Below are 17640 nucleotides of genomic sequence, written 5' to 3' on the forward strand. Positions count from 1 at the left end.
ACTCATGTGTTTGAGTGCTTGGCCCATAGGGAGTGGCAGTTTTAGGAGGTGTGGTTTTGTTGGAGGAAGTTTTTCATTAAGGCGGGCGTTGAGGTCTCATATGCTCAAGCTTTGCCCAGTTTGGTACACAGTTCATTTCCTGTTGCGTGCTGATCAGGATGTAGAACTCTCAACTATTACTCCAGCACCATGTGTGCTAAGATGCTGTGCCATGATGACAATGGACTAAACCTCTAAACTGTAAGCCAGCCCCAGTTAAATGTTTCCTTATAAGAGTTGCCATGTCATGGTGTTTCAGCACAGCAGTAGAAACCCTTACTAAGACAGGGTTTAATCTTTTGTGTGGTTTTTGCTTTGTTTCAAAAAAGATAGGGAGAGAACTTCATTCACAGTTATCTGTTTGAGAACTAAACAACAGACATGTTAATGATAGAGGAAACCCTGACTGTTTAACATCTGCCTATCATGATGGCACTGAAGGTTGATCTGTCTCTGTTTTAAATAGTGCTGTCTGTAGAAACTGTCCATGGACATTCCATACCTAATTTGTTTATTTCTTGTCAGTTATCTGCTCTTGTCTTGATTTCTTTTTTTTTTTTAAAGATTTATTTATTTGTTACATATACAATGTTCTGCCTGCATGTATACCTGCAGGCCAGAAGAGGACACCAGATTTCATTACAGATGGTTGTGAGCCACCATGTGGGTGCTAGAAATTGAACTCAGGACCTCTGGAAGAACAGCCAGTGCTCCTAACCTCTGAGCCATCTCTCCAGCCCTCAATTTCTTACTAAGAAATAACTATACAGTATTCTGTATACAACTTATTTTTTAAATAAATACAATCATTTTTAGAAAATTTGGTATTTGTGTCCATGTGTATATTCTACATGTGCCCACTTGTCTACATATGTACGGGTATGCATGGAGGCCAGAAGATGGCATTAGATCCACTGAAGCTGGAATTAAAGGTAGTTGTAAGGTGCCCAGTGGTGTTGGGAACCAGACTATGATCTGAAAGATCAGCAAGAACTCTGACCACTGAACCCTCTAGCCCCATGAAAGCTTTTTCTTAATTTTGGCTATTAATGATCTGTTTCTAAGCCAGGCGGTGGTGGTGCACGCCTTTAATCCCAGCACTTGGGAGGCAGAGCCAGGTGGACCTCTGTGAGTTCGAGGCCAGCCTGGGCTACCAAGTGAGTTCCAGGAAAGGCGCAAAGCTACACAGAGAAACCTTGTCTCGAAAAACCAAAACCAAAACCAAAAAAAAAAAAAAAAAAAAGAAAAGAAGAAAAGAAGAGAAAAGAAAAAAGATCTGTTTCTAGAAAAGTAATGATTTGAGTGCCTCTTAAAATATTTCATGTGTGTGCATGCGCAAGAGGCTGTTTCCCTACGTAGCTCAGATTGGCCTTGAACTCACCATGTAACCCAGTGTGATCTCAAGTTCAAGTGATCCTTCTGCCTCAGCCTCCCAAGTGCTGGAGTCATAGGTGTATGCCACCACACTTGCTCCTGAAGGGCTTCCTAAAAAGAATAATTTTGTGTTTATTTCATTTTATTTTGTGTATATGAATGTTTTGCCTGCAAGTATGTGTGGGCACCATGTGTGTGCTGCTGCCCGCAGATCAGAAGAGGGCATCAGATTCCCTGGAACTGGAGTTATAGATGGTTGTGAGTTGCCATGTGGGTACTGGAAATGAACCTGGGCCTCTGCTAGAAGAACTCTTAACTGCTGAGCCATTTCTTTAACCCTCTTTCTCCCCCATCAAAAAGTCTTGCTGTGTATTCAGTGCTGGTCTATAACTGTAGTGGTTTCAATGAGAATTGCCTCCATAGGCTCAAATATTTGCATGACCAGTTTGGAAGGATTAGGAGGTGTTTCTTTGGAGGAGGTTCTGGGTGTAGCTTTGAGGTTTCAAAAAGCTAATGCCAAGCCCAGTATTTGCCTGCTCCCTGTGGATCAGGAGGTAGTGTAGCCTTCAGCTACTTCTCTAGTACTATGCCTGCTGCCACCTTCCCATGCTGATATGATGATTATGTACCAACTCTCTGAAGCTGTAAGCAAGCCTCCAGTTAAATGCTTTCCTTCGTAAGAGTTGCCTTGGTCATGGTGTGTCTTCACAGCATAGAACATTGACTAAAACAGTAACTCACTCTGTAGCCCCAAACCAGCTAGAACTTATGGTCCTTTCCCTCCCTCCTCCTCCTCCTCCTCCCCCTGCCACGTCTTCCTCTCATCCTGTCTTTTTATTTATTATTATTATTATTATTATTATTAATTTTTGGTTTTTCGAGACAGGGTTTCTCTGTGTATCTTTGCACCTTTCCTGGAACTTGCTTTGGAGACCAGGCTGGCCTCAAACTCACAGAGATCCACCTGGCTCTGCCTCCCCAGTGCTGAGATTAAAGGTATGCACCACCACTGCCCGGCATCTGTCTTTTTTTAAAGACAGGACTTCTCTGTGTCTCTCTGGCTGCATCTGTCTTTTTTTAAAGACAGGACTTCTCTGTGTCTCTCTGGCTGTCCTGGAACTCACTCTAGACCAGGCTGGCCTTGAACTCAGAGATCTACCTGTCTCTGCCTCCTGAGTGCTGGGATGAAAAGCATATACCACCACCCAGCCACCCTTGTTTCGTTTTGTAATTATGTTTGCATCTATGTGTGAGTATGCAGGTGCCTACAGAGGTCAGAGGTGTTGAATTCTCTTGGAGCTGGAGTTACAGGTGCTTGTAAGCCTCCTAACATTTGTGCTGGGTCCTCTGGAAGAGCAGTCATGTGCTTTTAACCACTGAGCCGTCTCTCCAGCCCCCACAATTTGTTTCTTAAGGTGCAAGTGTGTGTGTGTATGCTACCATGCTAGGCTACCCAGGATTAAGAGGTTCTACATTTTTATTTTATTTACTTACTGGTTTTATTTATTTATTTATTTGAGATAGGTTTCTCTGTATAATCTTGGCTGTCCTGGAACTCGTTCATATGGTAATTTGCGTTGTCCTACTTTGAGTCTTTATGTACATGCTTGTTTCTCTTTAAAAATTTAGAAATGTTGCTGGGGTTATAGTGTATGTCTCTAGCACTTGGGAGGCAGAGGCAGGTGGATCTCAGTGAGTTCAAGAGTCCAAGGCCAGCCTGGTCTACAGAGTAATGCCGGGACAGCCAAGACTGAAACAGAGAAACCCTGTCTCAAAAAACTAAACCAAACCAGCCAGCCAGCCAGCTAACCAGCCAACCAACCAGCCAGCCAACCAACAAAAAGGCATGTTTTAGGGTGCTGGAGGAGTGGCTCAGTGGACTTGCTGCTCCTCTAGAGGACTCAGGTTACATTCCCAGCACTCACATGGGGGTTTGTAGCTATCTGTTAACTCTACTGCCAGGGGATCTGACACTCTCCCCTGACCTCCACAGGCAGCAGGCACACACATGATGCATAGACATACATGCAGGTCTAACACTCATACTCATTAAAAAATTTAGACATTTTAAATAGCTATATCAAATTCTTTAAATTCTGCTAGGCAGTGGTGGCATATGCCTTTTTAATTCTGGTATTTGGGAGGCAGAGGCAAGTGGATATCTGAATTTGAGGTCAGCCTGGTTTGCAGAGTGAGTTCCAGGATAGCCAGAGCTACATAAAGAAACCCTGTCTCTAAAACTGCTCCCTAAAACACATGGTTCTTCCTATTTTGTAGCTGTTTGCTACTTTCCCTATTATAATATCAGGTTTGAAATCTTTGTCAATAAATCTTTGCCCATATTTCTGATAATTTGGTTAGGCTTTAGATTCCTGCAAGTCAGTTTACCAGGTCAGGGGGCATAGATATTAATAAAACTTATAAAATTTGTTGTTAGATTCCTAGAAAAGCCAGTAAAGCATGCTGGGTTCCTGTGAGGCAAAAGAAGAGTCATTTGACAGAAGCTGCCTCTATGGCTATAATTCCTTTTTTGTCACTCCCATTTGCTCTCCTGGCAATCATAAATAAGATTGTCATTTATGAAGTTACAGATATTTATGTAGATGACTCAGCTTTTAATTCAGCTAGATGTTCAGAGATCACTTGTAGTGAAATATGAGTAATTTTCATGGCATTGCCGGTCATGTCTGCATGTAGCTGAAGTGAGTATGAAGGGAGAGGGGAGAGAGGGAAGAGAGAGGACCACTGTGGTTCTCAGTTCTCAGACATCCAGTCCTTGAGGAAGAGGGAGCATTTCAGCTGGAGCGGTAGAGAGACAGTACTTGAGTGACCATCCTCAGTGTGGGCTTGCAAGGTGGGTAGTGATTTCTCCTGTGAATCTGTTTTTATAACTGATCATTCTCACTGTTAATACCTCCCCCCCTTTTTTCCATGCAGAGTCTTAACATGTAGTCAAGGCTAGCCTCAAACTCAGTGACCCTCTTTTTTGTTATTGATTCAATACTGATATCATTGAAGCAACTCTCCAACAACAGATGGGATATTCTCAATTCAGTTCAATTGTGCTGTTCTGCAAAGCTTCTGTCTTAAGTGTCCTATGTATTAAAGGTGACTTTCACTGTTCACAGACTCCTGCCTTCCTCAGACACTAGACACTACAAGCCTACTGTGCACCTCCTCACAAAACAGAAAACAAAGAAGGAAATGTATTTTGTTGACTAAAACTGGAGCAAAATTCACTGAGACAGTAATTTCCCAAACTCAACCTGTTGTACTAAAAGATACTCCCACCTCTTGGAGATAGGGTCTCACTCTGTAGCTTACTACAGAGTAGTAACCTGGAACTTACTGATGAGATCTGCTTGTCCTTCCTCTAATGTTGGAATTATGTGTGCCACCACACTTAGCTTTTGGTCTAGAACTTTCCCTCTCCTCTGTGTAGGAGTTGTAGGTAAGCACTGTATCACTCAACCACATCCCTGCCCCCTTTCTTTTTAAAAGATTTAATTTATGTGAATGAGTGTTTTGCATGTATGTATATGTACCACCTGAGTGCCTTGTGCCCATGGAAGTCAGAAGAGGGTGGCTGATCCCCTGGAACTAGAGTGACAGATGACTATGAGCTGCCATGTGAGTTCTGGAACTGACCTGAGTTCCTATGGGGAGAGCAGCAAGTGCTCTTTAACTGCTGATCATCTCCAGCCCTTCACTTCGTATTTTATGAGGAGACTATTACTTAGATATTTGTTCCAGCCCAGTTTTAAACAGTTTTTGGGTAAACTTCCTTAATTTACTTTTTACTTTTTCTGTGTGTTTTCTTTCTTTTTTTGGTTTTTCGAGACAGGGTTTCTCTGTGTAGCTTTGCGCCTTTCCTGGATCTCATTTGGTAGTCTAGGCTGGCCTCGAACTCACCAAGATCCGCCTGCCTCTGCCACCCGAGTGCTGGAATTAAAGGCGTGCACCACCACCACCACCACCACCACCACCACCACCACCACCACCACCACCACCACCACCACCACCCGGCTGTGTGTTTTCTTTTAAGATTGATATTTTAGAATGAAACTTTACTGTTATGACTTTTATGTGCTAATTGCAAATAACCATTTTGAGGCAAATATACCTTTCTGTATAGTCATAAATAATAAGTCACATGAATAAGCCTATACCTTAGTAGCTTCCAGACAAGACTCATATTTATACTTAGTAGGGCCTTCAATAGCAATTAACTAATAATCTCTCCAATTAAAGTGGCCTTGCCTTTATTATTTATTTCATCAGTATGAATGAGTTTGGTGAATTTAATAGGGAAGAACGGGTTGGGGATTTAGCTCAGTGGTTGAGTGCTTTCCTAGCTACCACAAGGTCCTGGGTTCGGTCCTCAGCTCAAAAAAAAAAGAGGGAAGAACACTGGTAAACCAGTAATTGGGAGTTTTGTGTCTGAATGACTTCTCATTGGCTAATTTGAAATATACTTTATGCTTTTCAACTCTGGGAATTGTCTTCATGGCTATGAAGAAAGGCTGGCCTTGAACTCAAGAGATCCACCTGCCTCTGCCTCCAGATTGCTGGGATTAAAGGTGTTACTGCCACTGCTTGGCTACAGCTTTTTTGTTTCAAATAGAAGTTTCTAGTATAGGTTAGTGAGTACTGACTTGGTGGCACCCTGTTTTGGATCTCTTGTATATGCAGTAGGAGACTGGACACACTGTTGCACCGAGCAGTTGAGGAGTCATAAATGGGCATCCTCTTCAGTCCTAGCTTGTGAGTGGTGGTGAGGATTGATTGACTTCACACTTTAGGAGCTCTTGACTGGTAAGGTCCATTCATTCCCTTAGCACAGGGCTCACCAGTGTCTGTCTGCTTTAGCTTTATTTTGTGGCTCCAGTGACTGCAGGGCTTACCAGTGTCTGCTTTATTATTCTGTAGTCTATTTAAATGAAAGAAATGATGATTATGAAAAGTGTATATATGTATGGGTCATTCACTTTAAAAAATTTTGGAGCCAGCCTGGTCTACAGCTTTGGTCTACAGAGTTCTTGGACAGCTAGGGCTGTTAAACAGAGGCCCTGTCTCAGCCTTTCAGTCCATCCCCCACTCTAATTTAGGCCAGCAATATGACCGAGTTGGGAGACTCAGAACTATCTTTTTCTTTTCTTTTCTTTTCTTTTCTCTTTTCTTTTCTTTTCTTTTCTCTTTTCTTTTCTTTTCTTTTCTTTTCTTTTCTTTTCTTTTCTTTTCTTTTCTTTTCCTTTTCTTTTCTTTTCTTTTCTTTTCTTTTCTTTTCCTTTTCTTTTCTTTCTCTCTCTCTCTCTCTCTCTCTCTCTCTCTCTCTCTCTCTCTCTCTCTCTCTCTTTTTTAGGAGACTGAGTTTCTCTGTGTAATCTTGGCTGTCCTGGCACTCGCTCTGTAGACCAGGCTGGCCTCGAACTCAGAGATTTGCCTGCCTCTGCCTCCTGAGTGCTGGGATCAAAGGTGTGAGGTACCACAGCCTAGCACTCTTTTTCTTTTCAATGATAATTGAAAAAAGAAATAAGATTACCATGAGCATGAAGTAGTGATTGGGGGGGGGGGTATGGGATAGTGTCTGAATGTCTTCACTTAGTTGTTGGTATGGCTCAGAATTGGGAAGGCAGAGGAATGGGTGTACACTGAAATGTTACATTTTAGAAAATAAGATGTTCAGACTTCTACTAGGGAGACAAAACACACTCTTTCTCTCTCTTCCTCCTCTCCCTCCTTCCCTCCTTCCCTCTCACTCACCCACCCACTCTGACTACATAGGAAGCACATGACAGAGCAAAGTATGAACACCACCAAAGTCTGGTGAGCCAATGAGTTTTATTGGGGCTGCTCAGCAGGAATATGAGCAAGGGGTTACTTACTTACAGAGCAGAAATGCCTTAGACAGCTGCGTGTCACCAAAGCTCACAAAAAGCTGGCAACCTGAACCTCATTGTACAGTGTGCAGGCAGCTCAGCAGGTTGGAAAGTATCCATCCCAGGTGGCTCAGTTCATCTAAACCTCTTCCAGGCAGCTCTGCTGGTCTGTATTGTTTACTCTTGAGAGCGAGGGACTTCTGGAAACTATTTTGAGTTGCTTACTTTCTGTCTTAAGGAGCTTCCCTGCAGGATGGAATGCTTTGATCTAGGAGGAAACTGCTATACAACATCAAGCAGTATAGATAGTTGTGATATTTTGATGATGAAAATGAAGCATTGAAGTCCATACAGATTCCTGGTCTCTCTTCCCCTTGAAAAGGATGATCAAAATTTGCTCTCTGGATAAGCATAGAGATAAAAGGGCTGAACTGTGGAGACTCTTGAGTACTTGACAGAGAATAGTCACTGAGACAGACACTGTTGCCTATGTACTCTCTTATTAGACATCTTGTCTCAGTTGTTGATCTTGACATGTTTGTACAGTTGCTGTAGGCTACTCATAGTTATCCAGATGAGAAATCAGTGACAGATGGGGCTTTCTGTTGTGATCAGTGTAGGAGTTGTAGCATATAGTTAAGTGAAGGAGATGGTAGTTGGCCATTGAGAATTTCTCCCCTTTTTAAATTTTGAGACAATCTTACTATGTAACTCTGGCTGGTTTGGAACCCAGAGGTCTGTCTTCCCCAGCTTAAAATACAAGTCTCAGCCAGGCAGGCAGTAATGGCACACACATTTTAATCCCATGTGAGTGTTGGAAATTAAACCCAGGTCCTCTGTAAGAGCAGTAAGTGTTCTTAACTGCTGAGAAATCTTTCCAGTCCCTAAAAATAAAGTTTTTTTTTTTTTTTTTTTAAAAGAAATTATTTTGCCATGCAGTGGTGGTGCTCGCCTTTAATCCCAGCAATTGGGAGACAGAGGCAGGTGGATCTCTGTGAGTTCGAGGCCAGCCTGGTCTACAGAGTGAGTTCCAGGAAAGGCGCAAAGCTACACAGAGAAACCCTTTCTCAAAAAACTAAAAAAAGGAAAAAAAAAAAAAAAAAAAAAAAAAGCTGTTCCTGCTCTTGCAGTGGCCCTGGGTTCAGTTCCCAGCACCCACACTCCAGCTCACAACGACTTGAAACTCTAGTTCCAGAGAATTTAATCCCCTCTTTTTGTCTCTGCAGGATACCAGGCATGTCTGTGGTGTACACACAGGCAAGCATTTATATACCTAAGATAAAAGTAAATATTTTAAAAAGGAGATGGAGGTAGTGTCTGTATGGGAGGAGGTAGCCATCGGGCAGCATTTAATTCCCAACGTCTCCCTGGATGGCGAGAGAAAATTAGATGTTATTGGCAAGTGGCACAAAGAAAAAAGAAATGCGTTTGTGAAAAGATAGAAGATAATAGAAGTCTTACTACAGACATTTAGCAGTCGTGAAAAAAGGAATTACCAGATAAGAAATTAATATAACCTGCCAGTCAGATTTCTGAAGGAAAGGAGGCAGAGGATATTGTAACAACTTAGGAAGTTCAATCTTGGTGGGAAGAGCTTGCTGCTGCCTACAAGGGCAACTAGCTTTTCTCCTTGATAGTGAGAATGGGTTTAGTACCTAGGTCAAACATTCCTTCTGGAGCCTACATCTTTATTCTCCATTTTTTTTTTTTATTCCCCTGCGTTTCTATTTGGTTATTAGTTTTGTTTCTAAGGAAGAATTTTGGCTGGATGACTGTCCTGGTGTCAGCAACCATACCATACAGAGTTCCCATAGAAACAAATGGTTTTCTGAGTAGTTGAATATACATCTGTGAGAAGGATTTGGTTTATGTGCTTTGGTTAACTGTAGGTGAAATTTTCAATGGAGTCTGTGGTGTGCCAACACAAAGAACGTTTTAGGGTGTGAGGCCATTTCTCAGCATAGGAGGAAGAAAGACGGCATGATGTAAGGAAAGGATAAAAGTAGTTTGTTTCCTACGTGAGGTGGAAACAGGCCTGGAGGGAGTGAAAGAATAAAAGAAGGGTGGGTGTAAGAGGAGACCTGGGAGAAGAAGAGGAATGATGGCATGGTGGCCTAAAGAAGAACCGATGCTGCAGGAGTGGAGTGGGCGAGCAGAGAGGCCCAGTCAGCTGAGCACAGCAGACAGGGAAGGCAGTCTGAGCCTGTGGTCTCCAGAAGGCTGGGAAACAGGAAGGACCTTGAGATCCTTGCAGGGCTGGAAGGTGCTTGGTTTGCTCCCGTACTGGAATAAGCCATGATTGGAGAAGGCCCTTCTCTGAGGTGCAGTGTGGATCACTTGTGTGGTGGGTTCGCTGATGCTAAAAATACGTGTAATCTAATCTTACCTACCTAATCTTCTAGTTTCCTTGGGAAATAGGAACAAAATGGTTAGTGTTCCTGCTTAAAACTGTATTTGTAGTTTTTTTGGTGTCCAAGAATTGTTTAGTTCTTTTTAGTGTAAGATGGATTACACAGTAAGAGATAGACGTGTGTGCTTTCCAAATTCTGCCTGTAGTGTTTGTTTTTTTAAGTTTATTTTAAAAATTTTATGAGGATCAGTATTTATGTATGTATGTGTTCTATGTGTTTCTGGTGCCCATGGAAGTCTGGAGAGGGCATTGAATCACTGGAACTGGAGTTGTGATGGTTGTGAGCTTCACCATGTGGACGCTGGGAATCAAACCCAGGCTAGGCCCTTTACAAGATCAACAAGTGCTCTTCACCTCTGGGCCGTCTCTCCTGCCCCTGTTATGTATAGTTTGGTAAAGTTGAGGCTGGCCATGACTTTGTGATCTTCCTGTCAAAGTCTTTTAGGTTACCATACTCAACTTGAACTGTATAAACTTACGGTTTTTAGCAAACACTCCAAAGTTGTTACAGCCTAGTAACACATTGTATCATTAGTTGCGTAGTTTGTTGCCTGTGGGTTTTAAAGTATTTGCTAGAAAGCAATAGTGCTACTGTAATTTTACATAGTTAATATTCACACAAACCAACATTCTAAGTATTAAGGGTTTTTTTTTTTTTTTGGTTGTTTGTTTTTGTTTTAAAGACAGGGTTTCTCTGTGTACCCCTCCCTGGATGTCCTGCAACTCACTCTATAGACTAGGCTGGCCTCGAACTCAGAGATTGCTTGCTTTTGCCTTCTGAGTGCTGGGATTAAAGGGGTAGGCCACCACGGCCTGGCTTAAGTTGGGTTTTAAGTGCTATCTTGTAGCTAGAGTTTTTCTGCCTGGCCCACAGTCAGGACAAATCTCTCTCACCTGCCAGTCCAGCAGACCCAACCAAGTAAACCCACAGAGACTTGTATTGTTTACAAACTGTATGGCTGTGGCAGGCTTCTTGCTAACTGTTCTTGTATCTTAAATTAACCCATTTCTATTAATCTATAAGTTGCCATGTGGCTCGTGGCTTGCTGGTATTTTAACATCTTCTCATGGTGGCAGCCTTCCACTTCCTAGAATTCTCCTCTCTCCTTGTCCTGCCTATATTTTCTGTCTGGCTACTGGTCAATCAGTGCTTTATTTATTAACCAATCAGAACAACACATTTAACATAAGAACATCCCACAGCACTATCTTTCTCCTTGCTTGGCCTCCTAGTTCAACCTTGGCATTAGTTGCTTCATCCTAGAAATTGTCCACCAACCTTGGGAAGGTGGTGGCCAGCAGGACAGCACGGTTAGGAGGCTCTCGCTTTAGGCAGCTGTTTTTTTTTTTGTTGTTGTTTTTTCTCCGAGAGGGTTTTTCCATGTAGCTTTGTGCCTTTCCTAGAACTTACTCTGTAGCCCAGGCTGGCCTCGAACTCACAGAGATCTGCCTGCCTCTGCCTCCCAAGTGCTGGGATTAAAGGCATGCGCCACCACTGCCCGGCAGCACCTTGTTTTCAGGGGTGTAGAAAAGCTTTCTTCTTTCATAAATATCTTTTTCTTTTTTCTTTTCTTTTCTTTTCTTTTCTTTCTTTCTTTTTCTTTCTTTCTTTCTTTCTTTCTTTCTTTCTTTCTTTCTTTCTTTCTTTCTTTCTTTCTTTCTTTCTTTCTTTCTTTCTTTCTCTCTCTCTCTCTTTCTCTCTCTCTCTCTCTCTCTCTCTCTCTCTCTCTCTTTCTTTCTTTCTTTCTTTCTTTCTTTCTTTTTTTTTTTGGGTTTTTCGAGACAGGGTTTCTCTGTGTAGCTTTGCGCCTTTCCTGGAACTCACTTGGTAGCCCAGGCTGGCCTCAAACTCACAGAGATCCGCCTGGCTCTGCCTCCCGAGTGCTGGGATTAAAGGCGTGTGCCACCACCGCCTGGCCATAAATATCTTTTTCATGGATGGCAGACTCTAGCCTTAGAAAGCAGAGACAGATTGTTGATCAAAGTTGAGAAGACTAGCAGATGGCATAAATCATAAATCATAGTGACATAAAACTTCCCATCATTTTTGTCTTATGGCTTCTGGCTTGATGGAGATGACAACTTTGAGTACTCATTCTCATATTTGATTTCCATTGTTAATGTTATCTTGAAGAAATTTGCCAGGCATGGTGGTGTATGACCTTAATCCTAGTACTAGGGAGACAGAGGCAGGTTGATCTCTTGAGAGTTCGAGGCCAGCCTGGTCTACAGAGTGAGTTGCAGGATAGCCAGGGCTACACAGAGAAACCGTGTCTTGAAAAAAAATTATTATTACTATTGTGTGTGTGTTTGTGTGTGTGTGTATGTATGTATGTATGTGTGCGTGTGCATGTGAAAACAACCTGTGGGAGTCAGTTCTTTCCTTGCATTATGTGGGTCCTGGAGATCATACTCAGGTCATCAGACTCAGTAATAAGTGCCTTGATCCACTGTGGTCTTATAGTCAATGACTTTAGAGCTGATTAAATGGAAGCTTAAAGAAGTTGTATATAGATAGGCTTTAATGCGTTGTGAGGAAGGTTTCTTGTGATATATGCTATTTCTTTTCTCCCTTGTTTTGAGATTCAGAGGCTTCCCAGGACTGCCTCCTGTGGATAGATGTTCGGGTACTCTGTAAAGTTTACAGCCCAATATCTTGGAGTGATCCAAGAATACTAGTTCCAATTGACCTCATTTATACTTGACTGCTGAAGGCTGAGGTGCAGTACTGTTGTTCAGCATAATTGACCTCTGCTTATTAAAGTATGTGAAAAGTAACTAACATTATTGTTATGTGATGTTTTCATGCTTTGGAAATAGAAGGGAGTGGGTAGGATAAAGCAGGGATCAATCATTTCTGAGTCCTGATGGTTTAAGGTAAGTGAATGCTTAATACCTTGAGTTTTGTTACCGTGCCTGTTGACTTCTTAAAGTAAACATTGGAAGATTTTACATTTGTGCATGATAGGTATGTAATATTCATAATGCTGACGTGAAGCTTTCCCCTTTATTCTGAACACTAGGTACGCTCTATGGATGAATTAAATCATGATTTTCAAGCACTTGCTCTGGAGGGAAGAGCTATGGGCGAGGTAAGTGAGCTGGTGTGGTTGAAAGTAGGTGTTCTTAGGGAAGCTTGGAGTTGTCTTTCATCAGATGTGTCTGAATCTAGTCTCTAGAAATATGTGCTTGCTTTTCCTTGTTGCCATCCTCACAGTAGAATAGGATGCTGGAGAGTTGTGCCAAAACTACTGGTACGGGTATTAACTTAGCCCAGTTACTTAAACAACAAAGCACCAAAGTATGAGCACACATTAATAAGTGTTGATAAGTTAGATGTAATGTGAGGTGTCCAAACATTTTGATATCTATCAAGTGTTCTTACCCTCACCTCATTTTTCAGTGTCTAGGTGCTTTGGCAGTAGGAAAGGGAGTTTTTTTTAGCTGTGCTGCTAATCAGGGGATGTTAGTGGTCTGTTTAGACGAGTGCCTTTGTAAAGGGTAGTACCTACGGCTCCATCGTGATGCATGATGCTGCTTAGGTTTCTGGTCAAATACTTACAGATAGAGATCTCAGCTAGTCGTCCAGAAACAAGAACTTTGGTTTCTTTGTAGTGTTTTAATTTTTTTTGTTCATTATATTGTAAGTAGAGTTACCATTGTTTAAAAGGGGAGTGTAGTTAAAGTACAACCTCCTCCAACCTCCGAAGGTTCTGCTTGTTGACAGGAATTGTACTGATGACAAGTACGGTAGACTATTCACATGTCTAGCTGAAGACTGCATCCATTCATTCCTGAGAGACCATTTGCTGGGGGCTGTCGTTCTGGGCAGTAACTTTGGTTTTGTCTCTTCTGTTCTGCACTGGAAAGTTCTCCTGTCTACTTGAATGTTTGTAAGGAGGGAGGATGGCTGTACTTTAGATAACATCTGTGTGGTTTCAGGAATGCTGTTGGTCCAGGCATCGTGCTGGGTTTGCAAGATTCAGAAGTAATGCAGTCCTTTTGCTGGGTTGACACTGAGCACTCCTGGGTTGCTTCTGTGGTAGCATTGAGTAGTCACAGGCTTGTGCTGCTTTGCCCTGGGATTCTTGCTCATTTTGTTGAAAGATTTTTGCTTTGCATTTTTTTTTTTGAATTTTCTTGTGTTCAGAGAGGCCAGTTTCTGACTTACAATCTTGGGTTCTGACTTTTAGGCAGTCCTAGGTGTTTTTGTGTTACCTCTGCCTGCCTACTGTCATTGGAGCAGCATGTTGTAATAAACCTCACATGGTACTGGGTAAAAAACTTCGTTACTTAATTTCTAGAGTAAGTTTAAAGAGAAAATTAACAGATTAGATAGTAAATATGGAAGGATAAACTATTTTATCTTCTCCTGTTCCTGTGATTATAACCTATTTTTTGTTAAAAGTCCAATTCTAAAACTGAGTGTGTTGGCTCATGCCTTTAAGCCCAGCATTGAGACACTGAGGCATGAAGAGTTTGAATTAGTTTTCTGTTGTGATAAAATGAGCAAGGGTCACTTAAGGAACAAACAATTTATTTGAGCTTCTGGTTCCAGAAGGAGAGTTCATAATGGTAGGAGAGATGTGACCACAGGTCACGAGAACACATCTTTTATCTTAGGCATGAAACACACAGAACTTGAAGTGGTATAAGGCTTTGAACTCTGCCTTCAGTGACATACTTCCTCCAGGAAGGCTATACCTCCCCATAACCTCTCTCTAAGCAGTGTTAACAGTTGGAGACCAACTGTTCATTTATGCCTGAGCCTGTAGGGACATTTTTCATTCAGACTTTCAGAGTACAAAATAACACATTCACAAAGCAACAGTGGTAACTACCATTTGTTAATTACCCTTGTAGGCAGATATTAAGTACTTTGCACACATTAGCTTATCTGGACCCACTGAGGGCACAGTTTATTGTCCACACCAGGAAAGATATTACTCCTTCCTTAAGCTTGGATAACTCACACAAGTTATTTCTTAGAAACACAAAAAGGGCAGTGAAATACAGAGTGAAGGAAACTCAGAGTCTACACTAAAAGAAGATCAAGTTTCTTCTATAGTTGAAACTTACAGAAGGTCTTTTATTTATTTAATTTATTTTTTTCTTTTTCTTTCTTTTCCTCCCGGAGCTGAGGACCAAACCCAGGGCCTTGGATTTGTTAGGCAAGCGCTCTACCATTGAGCTAAATCCCCAACCCCAGAAGGGCTTTGAGAGCACATCAGTATCATGAGGAGGTACCAGACTAAGAAGCATCTTTTGGTCATATGAGGACTTGGTTACATGCAGATTGGGAAAGGACCCCCCCCCCCCAAATGCAGGAATGCAGGGTAGAGGAGCACACCAGAAGCATAGCAACATGCCTTTTTTTTTTTTTTTTTTTAAATTATTTATTTATCTCCCCTCACCCCAGACAGGGTTTCTCTGAGTATCAGCTCTGGCTGTCCTGGAACTTTCTTTGTAGGTGAGGCTGGTCTCGAATGCCTCTGCCTCCTGAATGCTGGGATTAAAGGCGAGTGCCACCACTGCCCATCCACAGCATGGTTTTATAATAAAAGTCTGATTACTTTCTCTGTGTAGCCTTGGCTATCCTGGAATTCACTCTGTAGACCAGGCTGGCCTTAAACTCACAGAGATCTGCTTGTCTCTGCCTCCTGAGTGCTGGGATTAAAGTCGTGTGCCACCACCGCTCGGCTAATTCCAACTTCTGATTGCTAGATTTTTTTCTTTCTGTTTATCAATAAAACATCTCTTGAAGGGAGTAATATAGCTAATACAAACACTAAATTTAGATGGATTGGATGGACTTTTAAGCCAGGCTCAGTGGTGTGGGTGCTAGGGCAAGGGAGAAAGAATACTTTAGGTACATTCATATATGGATCTTTAAAACTTCAAAGAAATTGATTTCTAATACTGTTAGTGCTGCCTTACTGTGTTAAAGCCTTTGCCATAGCTCTTGGCATAGAGAGATTTTTGAGCATTTTGTAGAAGGAAATTTGCTAAGAAGTTGTTACTTAAAATACCACTCTCACATCTTTGCTGGTTGTCTGAAGTGCAGCTGTTTTTATTGGAAAAACTTTTAAAAAGGTTTAATTACTCTTTTTTTTTTTTTTTTGGTGAGACAGAGTTTCTCTGTGTAGCCTTGGGTGACCTGGAACTCAGAGATCCTCCTGCCTCTGCTGGGATTAAACGTGTGCATCACCACTGCCTAGCCTAAGATTTAGTTACTTTTACTTCATGTGTGAGGATGTTTTGCCTGAGTGTATGTGTATATGTACTACATGAATGATTGGTGCTTGCAGAGGCCAGAAGAGGATGCCAGATCCCCTGGAACTGGAGTTATTATAGCCACTTTTGGGCTTCTTCCTAGGTGCTGGGATTTGAACCTGGGTCTTCTGGAAGAGCCACCAGTACTCTTAACTACTGAACCTACTCTGTACCCCCTAAAGTTCAGCTGTTTTTAGCTGAAGGGGTTCCTTTCTCCTTGTGTCGAGTGTGAAAAAAGGATAAAGGAATGTGTCTTGGGATTTGGGTGATATGTTAAACTATTCCCATGTGCCTTACTTGCTCTTTCATTCAGCCTGAAAGTCTTCCAAAGGTTAGGGACACATGCCTGAGCAGCTTAGTTGGTATGGACTGAGGAGAGTGGTTTTGTACAAACAGAAAATCATGGACTGTTCTTTTGTGGTCACTGAGACCAAATACCTGGCAACAATAAAATAATAGAACAATTCTTTTTTTTTTTTTTTTTAATTTATGGGAGATAAATCCCCTTCAAGATTTACTTTTATTTTATGTGTATGGATTTTGTGCCTGTATATGTCTTTATAGCCCAGAATTGTTTCTTTTAGCTCTCAGTTTCCGAGTTAGGAACACATAACAGAAGGGCTTGTTTATGGCAGACAGGAAGCAGTGAGACTGGAGTCAGGAAGAGACCAAAGAACACAGACCCCTAGGGACATACTTCCAGGGCTCTGTCTGGTCCCTGCCTTCTGCCCTTCTCCACGTCTCAGTAACGCTGCCATCTTTTTGAGACTCCACTCAGGGGTTGATCAGAGTCGCTGAGGTGTCTTGTACCCAGAATGTGCTCTGTTTGGTTCTTAGTCCATTCTGAATGCAGTTAGGTTGACAATCACAGTTAACTATCATGTTGACTTTGAGTTCTTAAATTTTCTACATTGGTTTCCTGTGTGGTCCTTTCTTTCTGTATAGAACATAACTACTTATGTCCTAAAAAGGATGGATTTATGGAAAGGAAAAAAGTATTGTGAGAGTAATTGATGAAAAGATCCCTTAGTGCATAATTGACCATTGTTTTTTCTGTCATTTATTTGTGGTTGTCTAAAAAAATTATTTTTGGATAGGGTCTTTTTTTTTTTTTTTTTTTTGAGACAGACTTTCACTATGCATCCTTATCCTGGATCTTGATTTGGAGACTAGGCTGACCTCAAACTCACAGAGAGATATATTTGCTTCTGCCTCCTGATCACTGGAATTAAAGGTGTGGGCCTGAAACAGTCTCATTCTACTGGAATTCCCTGTTTCCCAGGCTGCCTTTGAAATTGTAACAGATCTCTTACCTGGGCCTTCCAACGGCTGAGGGTAACTAGCACGAGCTTGCTGAATTTTTCTAACCTTTATAGAAAAAGTGACTATTTTTCTTTTTTAGGATGTTGCTAATGATGGAGGTATTCAGGTTGACCTCAAACTTGACATGACATATAGGTGACCTTGAACTCATTCTCCTGCCTCCATTTGTAAATGGTAATGTAGTCATTCACCATCACAATGAGCTAAGATTCCATAATGTTTCATATATCTAGGATAGTTTAATTAATAGTGTAAGCCACCATGTCATTTCTTGGTTAAACTGAATGTATTTAGATAGTTATCCCATCATCGTTTAGAAAATTATTACTGGGGCTGGAGAGA

At 41.7% G+C, this 17640-nt stretch overlaps 1 protein-coding gene across 50 annotated transcripts in view; it reads left to right on the top strand.

Annotated features, from left to right (window-relative positions):
• Pum1 (pumilio RNA binding family member 1) overlaps window positions 1-17640 on the top strand; it is a 127303-nt gene that overhangs the window by 24021 nt on the left and 85642 nt on the right. For all 50 annotated transcript variants that reach the window (XM_076565235.1, XM_076565227.1, XM_042271957.2 and 47 more), the window contains one exon: window positions 12726-12794. In XM_076565235.1, the coding sequence (XP_076421350.1) occupies window positions 12726-12794 (69 nt within the window). The remainder of the gene's footprint in view (window positions 1-12725; window positions 12795-17640) is intronic.

This window comes from Peromyscus maniculatus, chromosome 2 (assembly GCF_049852395.1).
Source record: "Peromyscus maniculatus bairdii isolate BWxNUB_F1_BW_parent chromosome 2, HU_Pman_BW_mat_3.1, whole genome shotgun sequence".
Classification (NCBI taxonomy): domain Eukaryota; kingdom Metazoa; phylum Chordata; class Mammalia; order Rodentia; family Cricetidae; genus Peromyscus; species Peromyscus maniculatus.